The sequence below is a fragment of the Musa acuminata genome, chromosome BXJ3-4 (genome assembly GCF_036884655.1).
Source record: "Musa acuminata AAA Group cultivar baxijiao chromosome BXJ3-4, Cavendish_Baxijiao_AAA, whole genome shotgun sequence".
Taxonomy (NCBI): domain Eukaryota; kingdom Viridiplantae; phylum Streptophyta; class Magnoliopsida; order Zingiberales; family Musaceae; genus Musa; species Musa acuminata.
The window spans coordinates 36,722,526-36,740,590 of record NC_088352.1 but is presented as its reverse complement, the minus strand read 5'-3'; the positions used below and the strand labels follow the sequence as shown (position 1 = coordinate 36,740,590).

At 37.2% G+C, this 18,065-nt stretch overlaps 2 protein-coding genes and 1 non-coding gene across 3 annotated transcripts; 1 reads left to right on the top strand and 2 right to left on the bottom strand.

Moving 5' to 3' along the window:
- Positions 1 to 1,254: 1,254 nt before the first annotated feature.
- On the bottom strand, positions 1,255 to 11,901 carry LOC135637174 (calcium-dependent protein kinase 26-like). Its single transcript, XM_065149679.1, has 7 exons — positions 11,056 to 11,901; positions 6,480 to 6,623; positions 6,252 to 6,404; positions 5,067 to 5,182; positions 3,514 to 3,681; positions 2,211 to 2,435; positions 1,255 to 1,535 (listed from the first exon to the last, which is right to left on the bottom strand). Exons 1-7 carry the CDS (start codon positions 11,762 to 11,764, stop codon positions 1,413 to 1,415), a joined length of 1,638 nt encoding a protein of 545 aa, XP_065005751.1. The 5' UTR covers positions 11,765 to 11,901; the 3' UTR covers positions 1,255 to 1,412.
- Positions 11,902 to 14,771: 2,870 nt separating this feature from the next.
- On the bottom strand, positions 14,772 to 17,138 carry LOC135634710 (ferredoxin--NADP reductase, leaf isozyme, chloroplastic-like). The gene is made up of 9 exons (XM_065145246.1): positions 16,958 to 17,138; positions 16,629 to 16,869; positions 16,419 to 16,552; positions 16,093 to 16,171; positions 15,913 to 16,004; positions 15,751 to 15,828; positions 15,507 to 15,569; positions 15,175 to 15,409; positions 14,772 to 15,086 (listed from the first exon to the last, which is right to left on the bottom strand). Exons 1-9 carry the CDS (start codon positions 17,048 to 17,050, stop codon positions 15,019 to 15,021), a joined length of 1,083 nt encoding a protein of 360 aa, XP_065001318.1. The 5' UTR covers positions 17,051 to 17,138; the 3' UTR covers positions 14,772 to 15,018.
- A 618-nt stretch (positions 17,139 to 17,756) lies between these two features.
- On the top strand, positions 17,757 to 17,859 carry LOC135637440 (U6 spliceosomal RNA). Its single transcript, XR_010496287.1, has one exon. It is a non-coding gene; the product is annotated as a U6 spliceosomal RNA (small nuclear RNA).
- The last annotated feature ends 206 nt before the right edge of the window (positions 17,860 to 18,065 follow it).

Below are 18,065 nucleotides of genomic sequence, written 5' to 3'. Positions count from 1 at the left end.
TGAAATAGCTCATCGATGGAGGCCATGATCTCGACGTGTGTTTCGTCGAGGGCGGGGGGATGATGATGATGATTGATTGATTGATGGAGGCTGGGATTGTCGATGCTTTCAAATCGAACCGAGAGATGAATGGCATCGGTGTGATGGTGTGTGTGCGTGTTCTTTATCGAAAGAGACGAAGGGCAGCTCACCTTATCGTTTTGCACTCTTAGCTAATTTAAATCACCATGATTAGCAATCACAAAGTGCAGATGGGCGAAGACTGTTCAACCAGGACAGGCGCCGGACCGCCCTGATGCGGATGTGATGGTGTGATGTGCACCTCCAACAGCGGGTGGTGGCTCCCCACCGCCGACACCCACCATCACCACCACATTCAGTGGACAGAAAGCAATCATGGAAGCGTTCTGCTGTTTGGGTGGGCCCACGCCGTGTCTCGCTGCATCATCGCCATCAACGAGTTGGTGACACTCGTGAGATTGTTTGAGATGGGATCACATCTCCCGGAGGAAGAGGGACTCTGCACCTGCATGGGTTTGTGTGATCTTAATTAATACCCAAATAATAGAAGAGAAGAATGAAGCAAGCACAATTTTTCTTTTTATTCTAGCCATGATTTCCCCCAACAAGCTCGAAGAAATCCTTGGGAAATGATGCAGCCATTCACAGCACACGGCTGGTGGTCATGGAGGTAATGTTTGGAGAACACAAGTGCAGATAAGAAAGCAGAATCCCAGGTTGAAGAACTGCAGGTAAGATCAAACTCTAATCAGAGAGCAGAAAACTTCGACAAGCAAGCAATGAATAATTTTACAGGTTTCAACATCACTGATGCTTGGGATTATTTTTGGTAACAATCCTAATACATGTAAGAGCTGTGCCCTGATGATTAAGGTCATGCACCTTCAGATTCTATTCTGGAGTACAATAATCACACTGTGGAACAAAATCATCATATAGTGTTGCCAAGAGAAAACAGTTGAGAAGGGCATTCTTCGACAACGATAAATGCCAGAAAATGACATGCTAAAGAAAAAACAAACAGAAGAATGATGAACAATAAAAAAGCTACATACACAAAGGACAAGAGAGACCAAGACAGGATGATAATTATCTCTTTTTTCTGAAGGAACTAAGAAAACAAAAAAAAAAAAAGGTAGCAAAACTTGTTCTGACCTCCCAATAGGGTGTGAGGCCTTCTCTTGTTTTTTTTCTTTGGAAAGTAGAGAAGATGACAATTTATGTTGTCCATAATTTCCATAACTTCCAGTTTAATTTTAATAAATACGGCAAGTCCTCAAATTCTTCAGCAAATGCTGTTTCCATATTCATTTCACAAACCAAACACAATAAAGGGCAACAAAAACAAGTAAATAACCACTTTCGAGCGGAAACTGTACACACTAAAATTTTCAATAAGTTCCCGGTGCATCCCTCATGCTTACATTTAAACTGTTCCGCATTGTCCTTCTACCCACTCCCATTGTGCCCTTCAGCATCATAGCAACAAATTCGCCGTAGTCAATACGACCATCCTGCACCGTGAAAAGAACTCCCGTTTAGATTTTAAAGTAAAGCTAGGCCCAGTTTAAAAACATATGTTTATATTTTATTCTGTGGAGATTTAGACAACATGAAACATTCACTAAAGTTGGCACAAGCTCAAGCATATGATGACACAGAACTATTTTCACAAGGATTTCAAGTGAAACCAAAATCACTCAAATATAGAAACAATAATAATGACCCAGAAAATAAGTAATCTGGCATGATTCTTTGTGAACGCTTGAAAGCAATCCAGTCATTTTATAATTGATGAAATCCCAGCTAAACTACATTACTACAAGACAGTTACATAGAAACATACTAAAAGAAATCTTAGGAATCAGCAGCTCGAGTCACAATGAACAATTCAGTTCACATAGAATAAATCATTTGCATTGTACTTAAATCAAGGTTTAGATATTGTAAGCTTCTTTGTAAAGATGTTGTACTCCATCATGGGTTTAGAATACGATATTATAACGTTTGGTCATGGTTAATGGAAACATCAGACAAAGATTATTTCATAAACTGGCTGGAAAAACAATAAAAAACAAAAATCAGACAGGGTTTTGAAGAGTAGGCTTAAAATCAGGTTTGATTAACAAAAGAAGCATAATTTTTGTTTCTACCCAATCTAATTGAAGCACATGGAAGATATTACTTACATTATCCTGATCCACTTCTTTAATAATATCTTCAAGGAAAGCATCAGTCATATTATGCTCTTTACAAGCTTGCTGAAGCTCGTCAACTGTGATATAGCCACTACTGTCCTTGTCAAAATATGAAAAAGCTGCCACCAAATGTTCTTCACGTTCCAATTTGTTGAGATGTACTGTCGCAGCAATAAATTCACCATAGTCGATGGTACCACTGTTGTCCACATCAGCCTAAAACCATTTTAACATGTCAATGACACGGTGCAAAGACAGTTTTTTTAAACAATCATGAACCTCTGTAAGCTGAAATTTAATTTCAAACTGAATGGACCTAACTTCTAGGAACTACAGCGAAGACTTCTTAGAAATAAATCAGGCAACCCATTATAGCATCAATATGTCAAATGTGATTTATAACTTGCAAGTTATTTAGTGTGCAATTTCAGCTATGTGCTCAAGAAAGCGAATGAGGACATAAATTTAGAGATTTTATGGCATCCCAGTATATCAAGCTTTATCCAAATAATTATTTTTCATTAGCCTGTCATGTTTCAGAATCTAAATGATGCTTTGCAGTTATTCAAAGTGGGTTCAAGTCAGATTTCAGTGGAGTGTTTGCTTTATAGTTGGTGGAAGAAACAGAATAGTCAAGACATAACACCTACATCCGAACATGAAGGATGGTTCAGTTAAATATGAACATGAAGAAAGTAGAAAGGTTTCAATAAGCAACAGAAAGACTAAATTCATCTCCTGAAGTGAAAATGCAAGTTGCCACATATTTTGCTGTTAATTCAGGGAGATACTATGTGCCATGCAAACAAATAAGCCTGAATGGTATGAAAGCCATGTTGAAGGTACCATGTAACATGCCATTTGATAATGGAGAGAAGCTTTACAAACAGTCTAGATCACAACAAAAGATTTACATCTCTAGGCAAAAGAGGATATATTTTTGAATTAAAACATCAACAAAGTCCAAATACTTCCACCAAATATCACTTTGATTGTGACATTTATTTTAATCCTTGCCAATGTGACAGGTTGATATGAATTCAGACTCTAATTTTTATCATGACAATTTTATCAGCAAAAACTAAATCATATCTGCCACAACAAAGCAGGATTGCTTTTGACCCACAACAAAAACTAAACCATATCAGCAAAAGCTTCAAATAAAGAATGAAGTTTCTTCAGATAATGAGAAATTATTGCATATCTATAACGTGCAATAATCTAAACCATACTTTGATCTATGCATAAGCAGTCTTCAAAATAAACCAATACATTTGAAGGTACGTTGTCTTACAGCTTCCATAAGATCCCGAATCTCTGTATCCTTCATAGTAGAACCATATCTTCTCAAACCTGCTTTAAGCTCATCAAACGTAATTGACCCACTGTTGTCCGTGTCCATTGCCTTGAACATTTCTTTTAATCCAGCAATCTCCTCCTCTGAAAGGCTTTCAGCTATAACCTGAAAGTGGTAGAGCAAACTTTTTTGCTAAAGCAATTATAATATACTCGTCACCGTAATAAAAGTGGCAATTTAAATGAAACCTATAGCATCTCTAGCAGATAAATTGTTTTCTTCTTTTCCGTTTTTCTTTAAATGCTTAACAACATTTAAAGAGTAAATTGGGTACAAACATGACCATGCCAAGAAAATAATAAAATCAATACAGAATGTCAAACTATGAAGACGATCCAGATTTCTTGTCAATTTTGCTTCAACAGATTGCATTTTGTCAGTGCTTCTTTTTAATTTTAATCATCATGATGATTGAGGGGTATTGGAAAGGTGGTCTGTATGCCAAATGTTTGTGATTGTCCAGGCTTAAATGCAAAAATCAACTCTTTGGGTTGTATGAGGAGACATGTAACTTTTGACCACAAGAACATATATAAATTCCTCGTATAACTTGGTGCCTAAAGAACAGTAGCACTAATTGGTACTTGCTGCCCAGTTAAAGCAATTCAGAGCAGAACAAGAAAAGCTTATGCCTAGACAAACAATGGTAGTGATATGATGGACCAAAATATCCCATGACTAAATAAATGATGCAACCAAGGATCAACAAGAGCTACAAAACCATCCATTTGTAGATGTGAGATAGGCACTGGGTGCTTGACTCGGATAAGAAAAGATCACTCACAAGTTTAGAATAAAAATGTATTCAACAAATATTATTTCATTTATGAGTGAACCAGCAGTAGTTATCATCTTAATATCAAATATTATTTGTTCCAACCACGTAGCTTTCCAGGAACAATATGCATTAGAAAGCTGAACAATACTATAATAACTTCTAGCCTTAAGATATTAAACTCCATATCCACAAGCAACAACAGTATGATTACTGGCGAATACAAGGATACCGTTATATGATCGTTTAGCAATGCCATCCACTTCACAAATTGGCATCATTACCATTGTTATTATTAGATCGTTTGATGTCAAAGAATTTAAAAGCTAAGGACAAAAACCTCCTAATGTGGGGTGACCTACAATTAAGTGCAACAAAAGATCTTGCCTAATAAGAAAAGATGTTACATGAAAAATGACAATCCTATGATCAGCAGGAACTACATTGTTTTCCCACTTCTATATAGCATATTAGCACCAAAGACCTGCAGTTGGCATGATACAGCGTAAGCCCATGTTACACCATTGCTCTGAGATAAGCAGAATGAGGTGATATGGTCTATGTGAGAATAATCTTTTGACACTAAAATAAAGCAAACATTTATGGGATATCAAAAAAGTAGTAGCCAGTGAGAACAGATCTCTCAGAAAATTCACAAAGTAGAAATACTTTTCCATTTAACACATCTTCCACAAATTTAAAGCTGTGTACTCACTCGCAAAGCCATCTTCTTTAACTTGTTCATTGCTGAAAAGTTTTTGAGGCGAGAGAGGACTGCTGGATCAAGGGCTCGATCAGGAGCAACTCCATGATCACAGATCCAGGGATGACCTGAGCACACACAAATAATAAGAATGAGCCATGATCTTATTGATACAATGAATTTGACAGGTATTAAAATTGGCAACAAGTTCCAGACTTTTGTGACCACGATCCTTTTACTCCTAAACTAGCATTTTGCTTGCCAACCTTACTACGGCTAAGTCAGATTTATACTGAAGTACCAACAGGATCCAGTAAAATGCAGTTTGCATATGAAAAAACTGCATGCAGATAGCCAAGATAATCCTTTCATAGAATACCTAGTTCCTTCAGGAAAGATGATTTAAGTATACAATTGCCTTCAATAAGACAAAGAAGAAAAGTGATGATTACTAAACGATAACTATGGTACTCCATGCACTCAAACAACCAACGGATGGAAAATAGACTGTTCTGCCCTAAGCCCGCTCAGGGGATCGTGTTTGCAGTGCTCTAGCATTCATGTGGAAAAGAAGGGTCATCTCTAAAACATGACCTAGTCAATGGGTGATAATGGATGAGATCCCAATCTAGAAGTTATTTTGGATCAATATAAGAATTGTGCCAGAGAAAGATTTTTCATAGTGCAGTTTGCTATGCTTTTTTGCCATCCACACTAAGTTGTTCATCATTTCAGGTTCTCACCTAAGAATGAAGTGAGCCTCTAAGCTTGTTCTAGCTTAGTAATAATCATTGACAAGAAGCAACTATAAAGAACAAAAATGTGAAACTATCAATACTTGTAGTGCTCCAGAATTCATGTAAAACAAAAGGGTTATTTTGAGAAACATAAATGTGCTAATAGATGGTGAACAAAGCATTGTCTTATGCACAAATCCTCCAGAGAGTGTCTATTAGACATTTTTATGTTATTAGAAAACCCATTATGTCGGCTTCTTGTGCAACATATTATGGCATAGAAGAGTTATGTTCTACATAAAAACATATTTTTTCACTAAATCCTCTCATAATAAAATTATTAAGCAACATTATTGCACAAAAATATGTAAATGCATAAATATCATGCTCAAACTGCATATTTTAAGTTCCTCCAAATGAACATCAAACATTAATAATGATGAACTACGATGTCACATACATAGTACTTGATGGGCGGTCAAGCGTTCCGAAGGAGTAGAGCAAAGCATTTTTCTTATAAGATCCTTGGCACTTTCGGAGATCAAAGGCCAAGGATCCAAATCGAAATCAATTACTCCCTTCAAAATTGCATCAAATATTCCTTGCTGTGTTTCTGAAATTTAGATAATTAGCTTCAGTTATTTCTCTTGATATTAAAAAAATGAACACAAGGACATCAAGGTCATACCAGCCCAAAAAGGTGGCACACCACTCAAGAGTATGTATAATATAACACCAGCAGTCCACACATCAGCTTCTGGTCCATAGTTCTTGCATAGTACTTCAGGAGCAACATAGTATGGGCTTCCGACCACATCAGTAAAAATTTGATCTGAAATATACATGAAAACCAAGTTAAATGTTTCCAGTTACAAAGAATCGGAAGTTGATAAGGCAAGCAATAAGATTATCTAAAGGACAAATATAGTGGAATAATATATCAAGTGATGTGAGACCAAGAATACTTGTTGGGCTCCAAAAATGGCAGTCATACAATACATCTCAAGAATTGAAGTAGCTTCACGTATTGATCTTTAAAGGTTTCAAAGTCTTGAGAATGCCAATATCAATGTAATAATATAACAAATAAATGGTTGTGCTCTGCTTACTTTTTCATTTTAGATTGGAAAATGGAGAATTGAGTCATCTAAAAATCTTCAATGTGCATTGCAAACCAGTATAGGTCATGTAGCAACAATAGATTATATTAACATACAGCATGGAACTGTCATGCATATAATCAGCTTTTCACCATGCTTTTTATAGTAGCAACAATTAAGCCCTTAATGTAACACATAAGTAACTGTAACTCATACTAATCAGTTACGATCAAGAATTGAGGAAAGCATCCAGGAAGTAGTTATTCTTAGACAGATTCTATTAAAATACAAGAAGTAACTGTACCTTGTAACATATATTTTTGGTTTAGAATTAAAAAATAATATAGCATGGTAATTTTTATCAAAATGTATATAGAATAGCTATGTGTAAATTTTTATTGGCTTCATCTTAAATTGTCACAACCCAGATTTTTAAAAAATGAACCATCAACTTCGTTTACAGAAGACCCTTTTTTTTATCTTTGAATTCAAATCCTTGTCTTTACAATACTAAATATTTTTTTACTAAAAAAAAAAAATCACATCGTCTTGGTAAGACCATAAGTGATGAAAAATTCCTTCCAATCAAGCCTTAGATTTATTACAAAGTAATAGATTATTTTAAAAATAAATATAAGATAAAAACAAACCAACAACCACACATGCTGATAGGAACCTCTGAAAAATCATAAAAATAATCTTCAATATTCGTGAAACATATAAAAATGTTAACATTTTAATATGAAATATATCGATTTATTAAAAAACTTATGTAACAAAAAAATAATGATAATTCTTATATAGTAAAAAAAAATCAAACATTAGTCATATGCAGCACATACATAACAGTCAAATAACAAAGACATGCATCACACTCAATGATGCACTCTCCCAACAACGAATGAAGAGGCATACTCCACAGAATGGATTCCTCCCAACAACGAATGGAGAGAACTCATATCGCACTCCCAACAGCGAATAGATTGGTATCCCTCATCCGCCCAAGTGGGAATACGTTCCTCCCAACAACGAATGAAGGAACTGTCTAGCCGTCACGTCTAACGGCCCGCTAATCCCCGATGGGAATCACCTTATCTATTTTCGGCAAGGATATATAAACAATCATAATCATTCATTTACATTCATTCATTCATACATACATCCAAGAAATAGTATGATAAAATATCATAAGGAACCATGCTTGATGTAAGATCTATTAAACTAAGTCCATTGGTGGCTCCTTTTATAGGTTGCACTTTCAACGTAGACCACTAGCATAATCACATATACTACATGGTAACGATTATATCAATATCATAAAGTTAATATAAAAAAATAGTAGAAAACCAATAATAATTTCCAAATGACAGATTCAAATAAAACTTTTAAGTTCATCAAATCATAAAAACATAAGACATCAATCTCTCAATAGTCCTCAATCAATTAGAATCCTACTTGGAATAGCCCAATTGACTTAAACCAAACTCAATTCAATTAGGACCTAACAGAATCAACCTTAAATCCCTATATAATCGATTTAGAATCACCCTAAACTAATCTAATTTAGATTTAATTAATTTTAATTAGATCAAATAGGTTTGAACTAGTCAAGTTGGTTTGAAATCACCCTAAACAGACTTGAATTGGTCAAGCATGTCTGATTCAGTCAATTAATGAGCTCAAACCAATAAAGGGAGAGGAAATTTAACTATATCGTATGGTACTAGCCCAGATCGAACCGACCCACCTAAGTCTTGGATGGGTCATGTGTGTCGCACATGCCTGTCCCAAGTAACAGGTTGGGTTGAGATACAATAGTTGGATACATGAGTGATAATATGTCTAATGCCAATCGCATAATTGGGCGGGCCTAGCTTTATGGGCTAGGTTAAGCCTCACCCACAAGTTAAGCTGAGCCTTGCTACTGAAATGTGCCACACTTGGCTCACAGGTTGGGTCGTGCCTATCCACATTGGTTGGGTCATACTTGACCACATAGGTTAGGTCATGTTTGACCACATAAGCTGGATTGTGCTTGACCACATGGGTTGCGTCGTACTTGGCTACATAGGTCGGGTCATACCTGACCACATGGGTTGGACCATACCTGACCACATGGGTTGGGTCATGCTTGGCCACATGAGCTGGATTGTACCTGGTTACATAGGTTGGGTCATGCCTAACTACATGGGTTGAGCCATACTTGAACACGGATCATGCCTAACTACATGGGTTGAACTATACCTAGCCACATGGGATGGATTATGCCTAACCACATGTGCTAGGCCATACCCGGTCACATAGGCTAGTTTGGTCAATCAACTTAACTCAAGTCAGACCCTCAATTTGACCACTCTTATTAAATTAGATTTAATATTTTTAATTATTAAAGAGTAACTCAAATCTATAAATTAAATAATTTGGATTCATGATCTTAAATTTAAAACTAATTAAATTATATAAATTTAGACATAATTCCTGAAACATAAATATATCTAATTAAATAAATTAGAACTATTATGTTAATCCAAAAATAATAATTTTAACATTTAAATCAAACTTGAAATTCATTGAAGCTTAAGAGGCCATTATAAATCAAATAATTATTCTAACATCACAAATCAATTATTATTATTTATTAATTATAAAATTTCGAAATTAAAATATTATTATGCATCATAAAATTCTAACAATCCTAGTATCAAAGAATAGAGGATCCTACCTCTCCTCGAGGATCATTTCCTCAGAAAATTCTTTCCTTAATCTTCCCACTTCCAAGCTGGGTGAGACATTAGAGAGGGGGAGCCCCCTTTACATAGAAGAAGATAAACTCTCTTCGAAAGGTAAGTAATGATTTAATTTTTATTTTTATTTGCTTTCACACATAAAGATAGAATTATAATATTTATTTCTTATGATTCACACACAAAAATGAATTTTGAACTATTTACTTCTTAAAAATCACATCACTCATTAAGAAATAAATCAATTAATATTTTAATTGATTGATAAATTTTTTAACTTATTCACATAATTAAAAAAATCGATTTTAATTATTTCTTTAACCATACTACACAAATAAGGAAGTTAATAATTTAAATAAGGGAGAAAATTTATTAGTGATTATACATAAAAAAAGTCCTGTTAGATTTTACTTGCCTCATTTACTAGGAATGAACACGATGAGCATTCTGTGTAAAGAAATGTATCAATTTTTTTTTTATGTTCACTAATAGATTTGATTTCCATAATTCAGAGTTATTTGTCCACTAATTAATTCCTGCATTGGCATTAGAACATACCCTCCCTCTCTCCCATTTTTCTATTTGCATAAATGCATGTAAGAAAAGTCATAAAGCACACAAATAAGCAGACATGTATATTTATACAGAACCTAGGGAATGTCTGATAAGCAGTAATTGATGAAATTAGTCATCCCCTTCTATATTATCATTATAAATCAGGAATTTAAGCACCTCTTCTGGTTCAGAAAAAGGAAGAAAATGAAAGGTACTGGTACACTAATGCTTGCAAGATTCTAGAAATATCTAATGTACCTCAAGCTCAAATCTGGACAAAAGACATCTAAAAGGAAATCATGTGAAAGAATTGTTTCAGAATTGTTAAGGTAGATGGAGCAAATAAAGCAGTCACTACTGGTTCAGAATTGTTTTCTGTGAAAGAAGCAAAAGCAGAACCTAAATGCAATGACACTGGTTCTATGAGCAAAATCCAAACATGTTGTTAATTGTCCAAAGTGGGAAAGAAAGAAGCCCATCTTCCAACCCAGGTCTAATGGTGACGTTCGCCGCTCCAATCGCGCTTAGAAACAGACGAAGAGAAGAATATGCACTTTTTCTTCGCTTCACTGACATTTTTACCCGATCAGCTACATTGATGTGGAATTACAAGAACAGATGTAACACAGATTGTTCGTACCAAAGAATAAAGCACGGAAAAGATCTAAGCAAGCGTCCAAGCTGTTGACTTTATACAAAAGATAACTGCAGTATCAATGAAAACCGCACCCGTTGAAAAGGGAAGCCAACAAAACACCACTTCTTCCGACCCAAAGCATAATCGAAGGATCAATATAAACTTGTAAACCGGCAAGCTTATTAGTCATTGGGACTGTCAGAGAAGGAAGCTTTCATCCCGTCTTACCTGGCTTGAAGAACACGGAGAGCCCAAAATCGATGGCCTTCAGGGAGGAGTCGTCGTCCTTATTCACCAACAAGAAATTCTCTGGCTTGAGGTCCCGGTGCATGACCCCGAGCGAGTGGCAGGCCTCCACGACCCCTACGATGACCCGGATGAGCTCGGCCGCCTTGCGCTCGCTGTAATGCCCCCTCTCGATGATCCGGTCGAACAGTTCCCCGCCGGCGCACAGCTCCATCACGATGTGCACATAGAGCGAGTCCTCGTACGCGCCCTTGATGGTGACGACGTTCTTGTGCCCGGACAGGTGGTGCATGATCTGGATCTCCCGCCGCACGTCCTCCACGTCCTCCTTGGAGATCAGCTTCCGCTTGGCGATGGACTTGCAGGCGTACTCCTTCCCGGTGGCAATCTCGGTGCAGAGGAACGTGGTGCCGAACTGCCCCTGCCCCAGCTTCCGCCCCACGAGGTAGAGGTCCCGGATGTTGGGCGTCTTGTGTCCGAGCACATAGTTGGCGTTGGTATCGACGCCCCGCCTCATGACGATGGCGGCGGGAGCGGCACCGGCGTCGCGCTGCTTCTGCGCCGGCTTCTTGGATGTGTCGTCGGACACGGAGCTATCCTCGGAGCGCTTGGACGCCGGTCGCTCCCCGGGCTTTGAGAAGCTGTGGTTGTAGTACTTGCTTCCGAAGGATCCCCGGCACGAATTGCCCATCAAACCCTAGAAAGAAGATCGCATCGAGGGCCAACGATCTCGTCAAAAGTAGACGGCTTTCAATCTCCAGCACCCACTCCACAAATCGAACACAAAAGCGAGGAAAAGAGCTCCCTTTTCACAGTTTGGGGGAGGATAAATTGTCTTTCCTTTATGATGCTTTCCCATTTATACCCCTTCGAAGTTTCCAACAAATTCTCTCAAATATTTACATCCTCTGCCCTATTTTTCTCCCATATCCAATTGAAGGATAAATTTGGAGGGAAATATACGTAATTTGACTTGGATGAAAGCAATGTGGTGTGGTTCGAGTTCGGATGCGGCGGACTTGGTTCTAATCGATTTGGGCCTTCGCCAAATTGGATTAGGTCGATGACAAATAGGTGGACGACATTATTTATGATGTTATGTTATGTTATGTAGTAGTACATACATCCAACGCCGCGTGGACTTGACTTGAGATGGAAGAAATGGATGCGAATATTATATATCAAATATACTATTTCTTTCAGTTTCTAGGCGTTGACTCATCAAGTCTACGTGAGATGTCGCATGTAGACTTATGGATAGGGAGGGGTCTTGATGGATGTGGTTCGAGTCTAATCAACGGAAGATGCCGTACCACTAGATTGCGGTAAGGATAGCTTTCATGAATTCGGATCCAAGGATGGAATATTCCTGCATCACATTCTATTATAGTGAGTGTTCATGCCCATAAAATACATGTATTTATGAAAATAATTTTTATTTTAGACATATCTGTAGGAGGTTATCTTGGTATTGTGGTAAGTCATACAGTAGCAATAAACATATTGAATGAATAATAAGTGGTACTTTATTGAAAAGATTTAAAGATACTTAAAATAATTTTATTATTCTACTGACACTTTGGAAGTTAATTAATCATTTAAATTAACAGAAATTGTTATGTTATATGAGTCTAATTAATTGATGTTCTTAGGTTAATTTAGTGAAAACATATTTGCAGTGTGTATATATATATATATTTATATACACACACACATTGGAGGATTATTGTGCATGTCCTTTTGTGGACACAATAAGATTTTAGAATTTTATTTATGTCACATCAATAATTACTCGAAAAATCAATTGGAATATCCAGCTAATTCTACTTGGAACTGCTGATACAATCCAAACTCAGATTCCCCATGCTCATAGGAGTTGGTGCTGACATATGTTTGTTCTTCCTCTTTAAGATTTTGAAGTCCATTAGATCATATTTCATATACAATTAGCTGAATATTCTAAAGATTCTGAAAGAAATATATATGTAGATATTGAAGTCCGAGACTGACAGCCTATGCACGACAAATCGACAAGATTCTTCTGCCAGCACTAACATTGCATTTGGACAATGGACAGTGTGTCCTTCCACTGGATCCCACACAAATGTTTATTATATCTACTGATGAGCTGCCATGACTTTGCTCTTATCTATCGGATCCCATTCGAGTTTATATCTCAATTTGCATCTCCTGATGAGCTGCCAAAACATGTCTCTTTTACATTTGCCACTACTCCAAAGGAACATCCAATCATTCACACATTGCATCATGAGCATGTATTAAATCCCTCAGTCATGAACACCAGGTGGCACAGGTTAGGTTTGCAAGGAACTTTCACCCCAGTGTGGAGTTTCCGATGGTCAACCCAATCCTGCAGGTTGCTGTATCAAACATGGCTTGTGCTTCTCAGTAAAACTTGACAAAGGTGGAGAGTTGAGAAGCACCTTTCATTGCTGCAGATGGGGTTGACATCTGCTGCTGATCTTGAAAGGGAAAGACTCATCAGCCATGTTGATGAGTTTTAGAATCTGTAAATGATTGTTTTGTTTCACAAAATAGTGATTTTTTTTTATTTGTTTATATTATATAAAAAAAATGGAAAGAAAGAAAAGTGGAAAGGGTGTGGTGATCCAGAATCATGGAGGTCATCTTCTTGAAGCTATGGCTGGGTGAAGGAATCAGGATGCAGATGTGGCTTCTGCTGAAGTATATGCAATTTTGGATTGGAGTTTGCCAGAGATGTTCGGCTGCACAAAGTGTCACTTGAAAGTGATTCAATAGCCTTAACAAAGAGATTAAAGTCAGAGAATGTAAAGCTTTCTTGCACAAATCCACTGATTTAGGAGGTTAAGAAACACTCTTAATGCTCTCCTTGCTGCCAGAGATGGATGGATAGAAGACTGCAGCCAACCCTGGTAAGGTTAGGATTAACTTGCTTGTGAGTGCACAGTATGGTTGAAGGCATCTAATGCAACCCATGTATCAGAATTATTAAGCAACAGAAGGATTTGGTATTTGACAAAAAGAAGTGAAACTGATTAGTTTAATGAAATGAAACTTCTCCAGCATAATCTTCCTGAGTTCTATCTAACTACCATAAGAAAATATGGGATCCTTAGTGTCTTCATTTTCTAGTAATTATCACTTATTATATGTCTAATATAATCAAAGATCACATCAAAACATTCTTTTTACTACTCTATTAGCCTATGCTCTGAGCTTATCAGCCCTTTGCCACTGATAAATTGACTGGACTATACCAACATGTACTTATGTTCCACAAATGTTAGTCAGAATAGATGGAAGGAGTTTATATAAGAATACAAAAGAGAGCAACTCATTTTTAACATTCAGCATGTAGATGTTATTATTTTCCACAAAATACTCTTTATGTGATGTATTTAAGGGAAAAGTCTTTATTTTTTGCAGTCAGACTGGGCCTGATGGAGCCAAGAAGCTCCCATGTGAGGCACTTGTGTAAAGCCCAGTGTATAATTGTCTTTGGGAGATTGGCTAACTAGTTAAGCACAATCCAAACTCTCAGCTAAAAGATGTGGCAAGCTTTCACAGGCTAAATTTCAACACCTTTGGCTGTCTGATCCTGTTAGATGTATGTATGCTGGAAAATGCAACCATCTTGTTCTAAGACTTTGACATGTCAAGCTTAGTAGACTTCCAAGTACCAAAGAGAGGCAAGGTTTCATGCAAAAAAGATCATATATATCTCTCCTCAAAAAATATGACCAACACAAGAGTGAAGTTGATTGGTTACAAGAATTCCACAGAAATTAAATTGTGGTTTCTTTTCACAGAATAGGAGGGCAACTAAAATAGTTAAAGACTACAAGGACATAACACAGAACACAAGACAACTTGTTATCTACATCAAGTATAGCATATGATGAAGGTTGGTTTTCGAAGAGAGATAGCTTGCAACAAAATGCATCAATAGACCTCCACATTCCATTGTTCTGCCTTCTTCAGTTCCCTCTTGTAGGTCAGCCAATCAATGCCTGTTAATTAAAACAAAGGATCAGGAAACTGATATCAAGTTTACCCAAGTTTTCTTCTTTCTCTTTGAGATCAAGCCACAAATCTTACCATCTTTGGCAGCCAAGGAAACCATGATATCATCAATACCCTTCTCCATTCCTTTCAATCCACACATGTAAACAAAGGTGTTGTCCTTCTTCAGTAGCTCCCACAGCTCACTTGCATATTGTGCCATACGAGTCTGGATGTACATCTTCTCTCCCTTTTCATTTGTTTGTTCTCTGCTGACAGCAAAATCTAGACGGAAATTTTCTGGTGCCAACTCTTTCATCTTCTCAAATTCCTGGAGATCCAAAGCAGAGAAGCCAGTAATGCAAGGCCATTTGTTTTTTAACACCAGAAGGAAGAGGAGCAGTCATCAAAGCTTGTTACAGTCTCACCTCCTTGTAGAGCAAAGAGCTGCTTGTAGGAACTCCCAAAAAGAGCCATGCAAGTCCATTGAACTGCATGACACCTTATCAGTCAAACTCTCTTAAACTTTTCCCAAAGAATCAAATGGAAGGACAGATATCAATGTGCAAATCAAGTGCTCCAATTGATACAGGTCATTTACATATGACTGATTAATCTCACTAGTAGATTTCAATTACTCTTCTTAACACATCATACAGGAAGCAACATTACCTTGTAGTTTTCATGCTTCTCAAAGAACATTTTCCACAGGAATGCTCTGAAAGGAGCAATACCAGTCCCTGTTCCAAGCTGCAATGAAGAAGTCCCAATAAGGACATGCAAATTTACATGTTAGATTAAGTAGAACTGTCTGCATCATGTTATCATATGTACCATTACGACAGTTGCATTGGGATCTTTAGGCATAAGCATCTCCTTCCCAACCGGTCCGGTAATCTTAACTGCAGCACCAGGCTTGAGGTCACCTGAAACATATTAGCAGAACAACCATCAAACTTAAATCAAGTCAATTTAGGGAAAGCTTTTTGGAGTAGTACTAATATCAATCCTTACATAGGAAGTTGGAGCAGACTCCTTTCACTATCTCTCCTTGTTCATTTGTATAAACAAGCCTCTTCACACAGAGGGAAACCTGTGGAATCAAATCATACAATCAAGTGATCCAATGAAGACTGTGCCAAACATGCATCCATCAAAATCAATCAACCAATTCATGATCTTCAACTATAGTCACTTCAATTTGAGAAACGGAACTAAGGATGTGAAGATAGTATGCATTCCAAGCATTTACGCATCAAAGGTTGAAAGTTTATAAGAAAAAAGCTTCACTTGTATCTGTATGACGAAATGTCTGAGAGAGATGCAGTTGTCAGACTCACGGTCTTGGAGTCTCCAAAATCCCCAATAGCGCTACTGGCGATCGAGTAGAGCCTCAGCTTGTGTGGCTTCCCGTTCTTGTCGATCCCATCAGCGATCACGCCTATCGATTGACCTTCTCTGTAGGGAATCTCCCCTGCGAATAGCCACACGACAAATCTCAGAGGTACGCAGCTTGCTAACCAAAACAAAGGCAGAGAGTAAACGGATACCCTCGGTGCTGAAGACTATGTGGTTGGTCTCTCCGGGTGCGTCGTCTCCGGTGATCTTAGTGTTGATGAGGCACCTCCCGATGTATGGCTCCTTGGGTTTGTACTTGTTGGTGACGACGCCCTCGTCGTCCTTCTTCGACACCTTGGCTACCTTGGCAGGAGCCTCGGTCGTGACCTGTGCTCTGACCGTGACCAACCTGCCTGCTTTAGCTGCAGCGGTGCTTCGTGGGTGCAAGCATGTCTGATAGAATTCAGCATCAGCAAGTGATCGGGATGATGACACGACACGACAAGCAACCTTTGAGGAAGGATTGACTTGCGGGGCTCACCTTGTGGAAGCTGATTCGCTCGAGGGAGGCAGGGGAGAGGGATGGCTTGGAGGAAGGGAGGGAAACTGCAGCGGTGACTGCGGCAGAAGCCATTGCTTGACTTGGTGATCCTCCGGGCGAGAGAATTGAAGGCAGGAAAGGCAGCAGAAGTGGGGTGGGAAGGAAGAGAGGCAGCTAAAAGAGAACCGAGAGAGGATTGGGCTGTTTAAATGGGTGGAGGAGATTGGTGGTGGCAATGAAGTGGTGGCTGTACATTTGGAGTGGCATCAAGATATTAACAAGATGTCATGAGTTTGTGGTCAATTGCATGCTAAATAATCTAATAATAATTTTTTTGAGCAACAATTCTCACACTCAGTTGTCAAGAATTGATTATTTTATGATTTTTTTTTTCTTTTTGTCAAGAATTGGTAATTTGAATTATGGCCTTTGAGGGTGAAGGTTCGTGGGCAAGCGTAAAATATCTTCGTTATAGTATTTGGTCAAGAGAATAATGTTATAATATCAAAACATTAGAGGATGATGTCGGATGGTTAGGTTAGTCCGACTTCATTTGAACTTATGTTTTCAAGAAGTTTTTAGGTTTGATCAAAAGTTTCAAGTATTGGATCTGTACGAAGATCAAGATCGTATTAGTTTTATGGTCTCTTTGATACTTAAATTAGTAACAAATGAAACGTAAATTTTGAGAAAATTAAATTTATTTATAATTATTATAGTGTTTGATATGTCTTTTTATATTATATTATATATATATATATATATATATATATATATATATAACTTAGTTATTGATTGAGTCATAATTAATTCGGAGACATTCGATAAAATTAGAATGATGCAGAGACAATTAACATGCCCTTATGTAAGAATGACATGAATAAATCAAGAAATAGATTTATATAAGATTATTAATGATTTTTGAGTTGATGTTAGACTTTATGAAATTATCAAGTAATGTGTTGAATGATTTATACACTAAACAAGTTTTATAGATATAAATAAAAAAAGTAATTTTTTTAATATCCTCAAATATTATATTTTGGATTTGGGTTCGGAATATAGATAAAGCATAATTTTTTTGATTTAAATTATTTTGGGATGGGGA

Coding starts and splice junctions, on each gene's coding strand:
- LOC135637174 (XM_065149679.1), bottom strand. CDS start 11,764: ATGGGCAATTCGTGCCGGGGATCCTTCGGAAGCAAGTACTACAACCAC. Junction 6,624..11,055: donor CTCCGTGTTCTTCAAGCCAG/GTAAGACGGGAT, acceptor TGTATATTTCAG/ATCAAATTTTTACTGATGTG. Junction 2,436..3,513: donor TTCGGGATCTTATGGAAGCT/GTAAGACAACGT, acceptor AAATGGTTTTAG/GCTGATGTGGACAACAGTGG.
- LOC135634710 (XM_065145246.1), bottom strand. CDS start 17,050: ATGGCTTCTGCCGCAGTCACCGCTGCAGTTTCCCTCCCTTCCTCCAAG. Junction 16,172..16,418: donor ATTTTGGAGACTCCAAGACC/GTGAGTCTGACA, acceptor TTGATTCCACAG/GTTTCCCTCTGTGTGAAGAG. Junction 15,410..15,506: donor GCTCTTTGCTCTACAAGGAG/GTGAGACTGTAA, acceptor TTGGATCTCCAG/GAATTTGAGAAGATGAAAGA.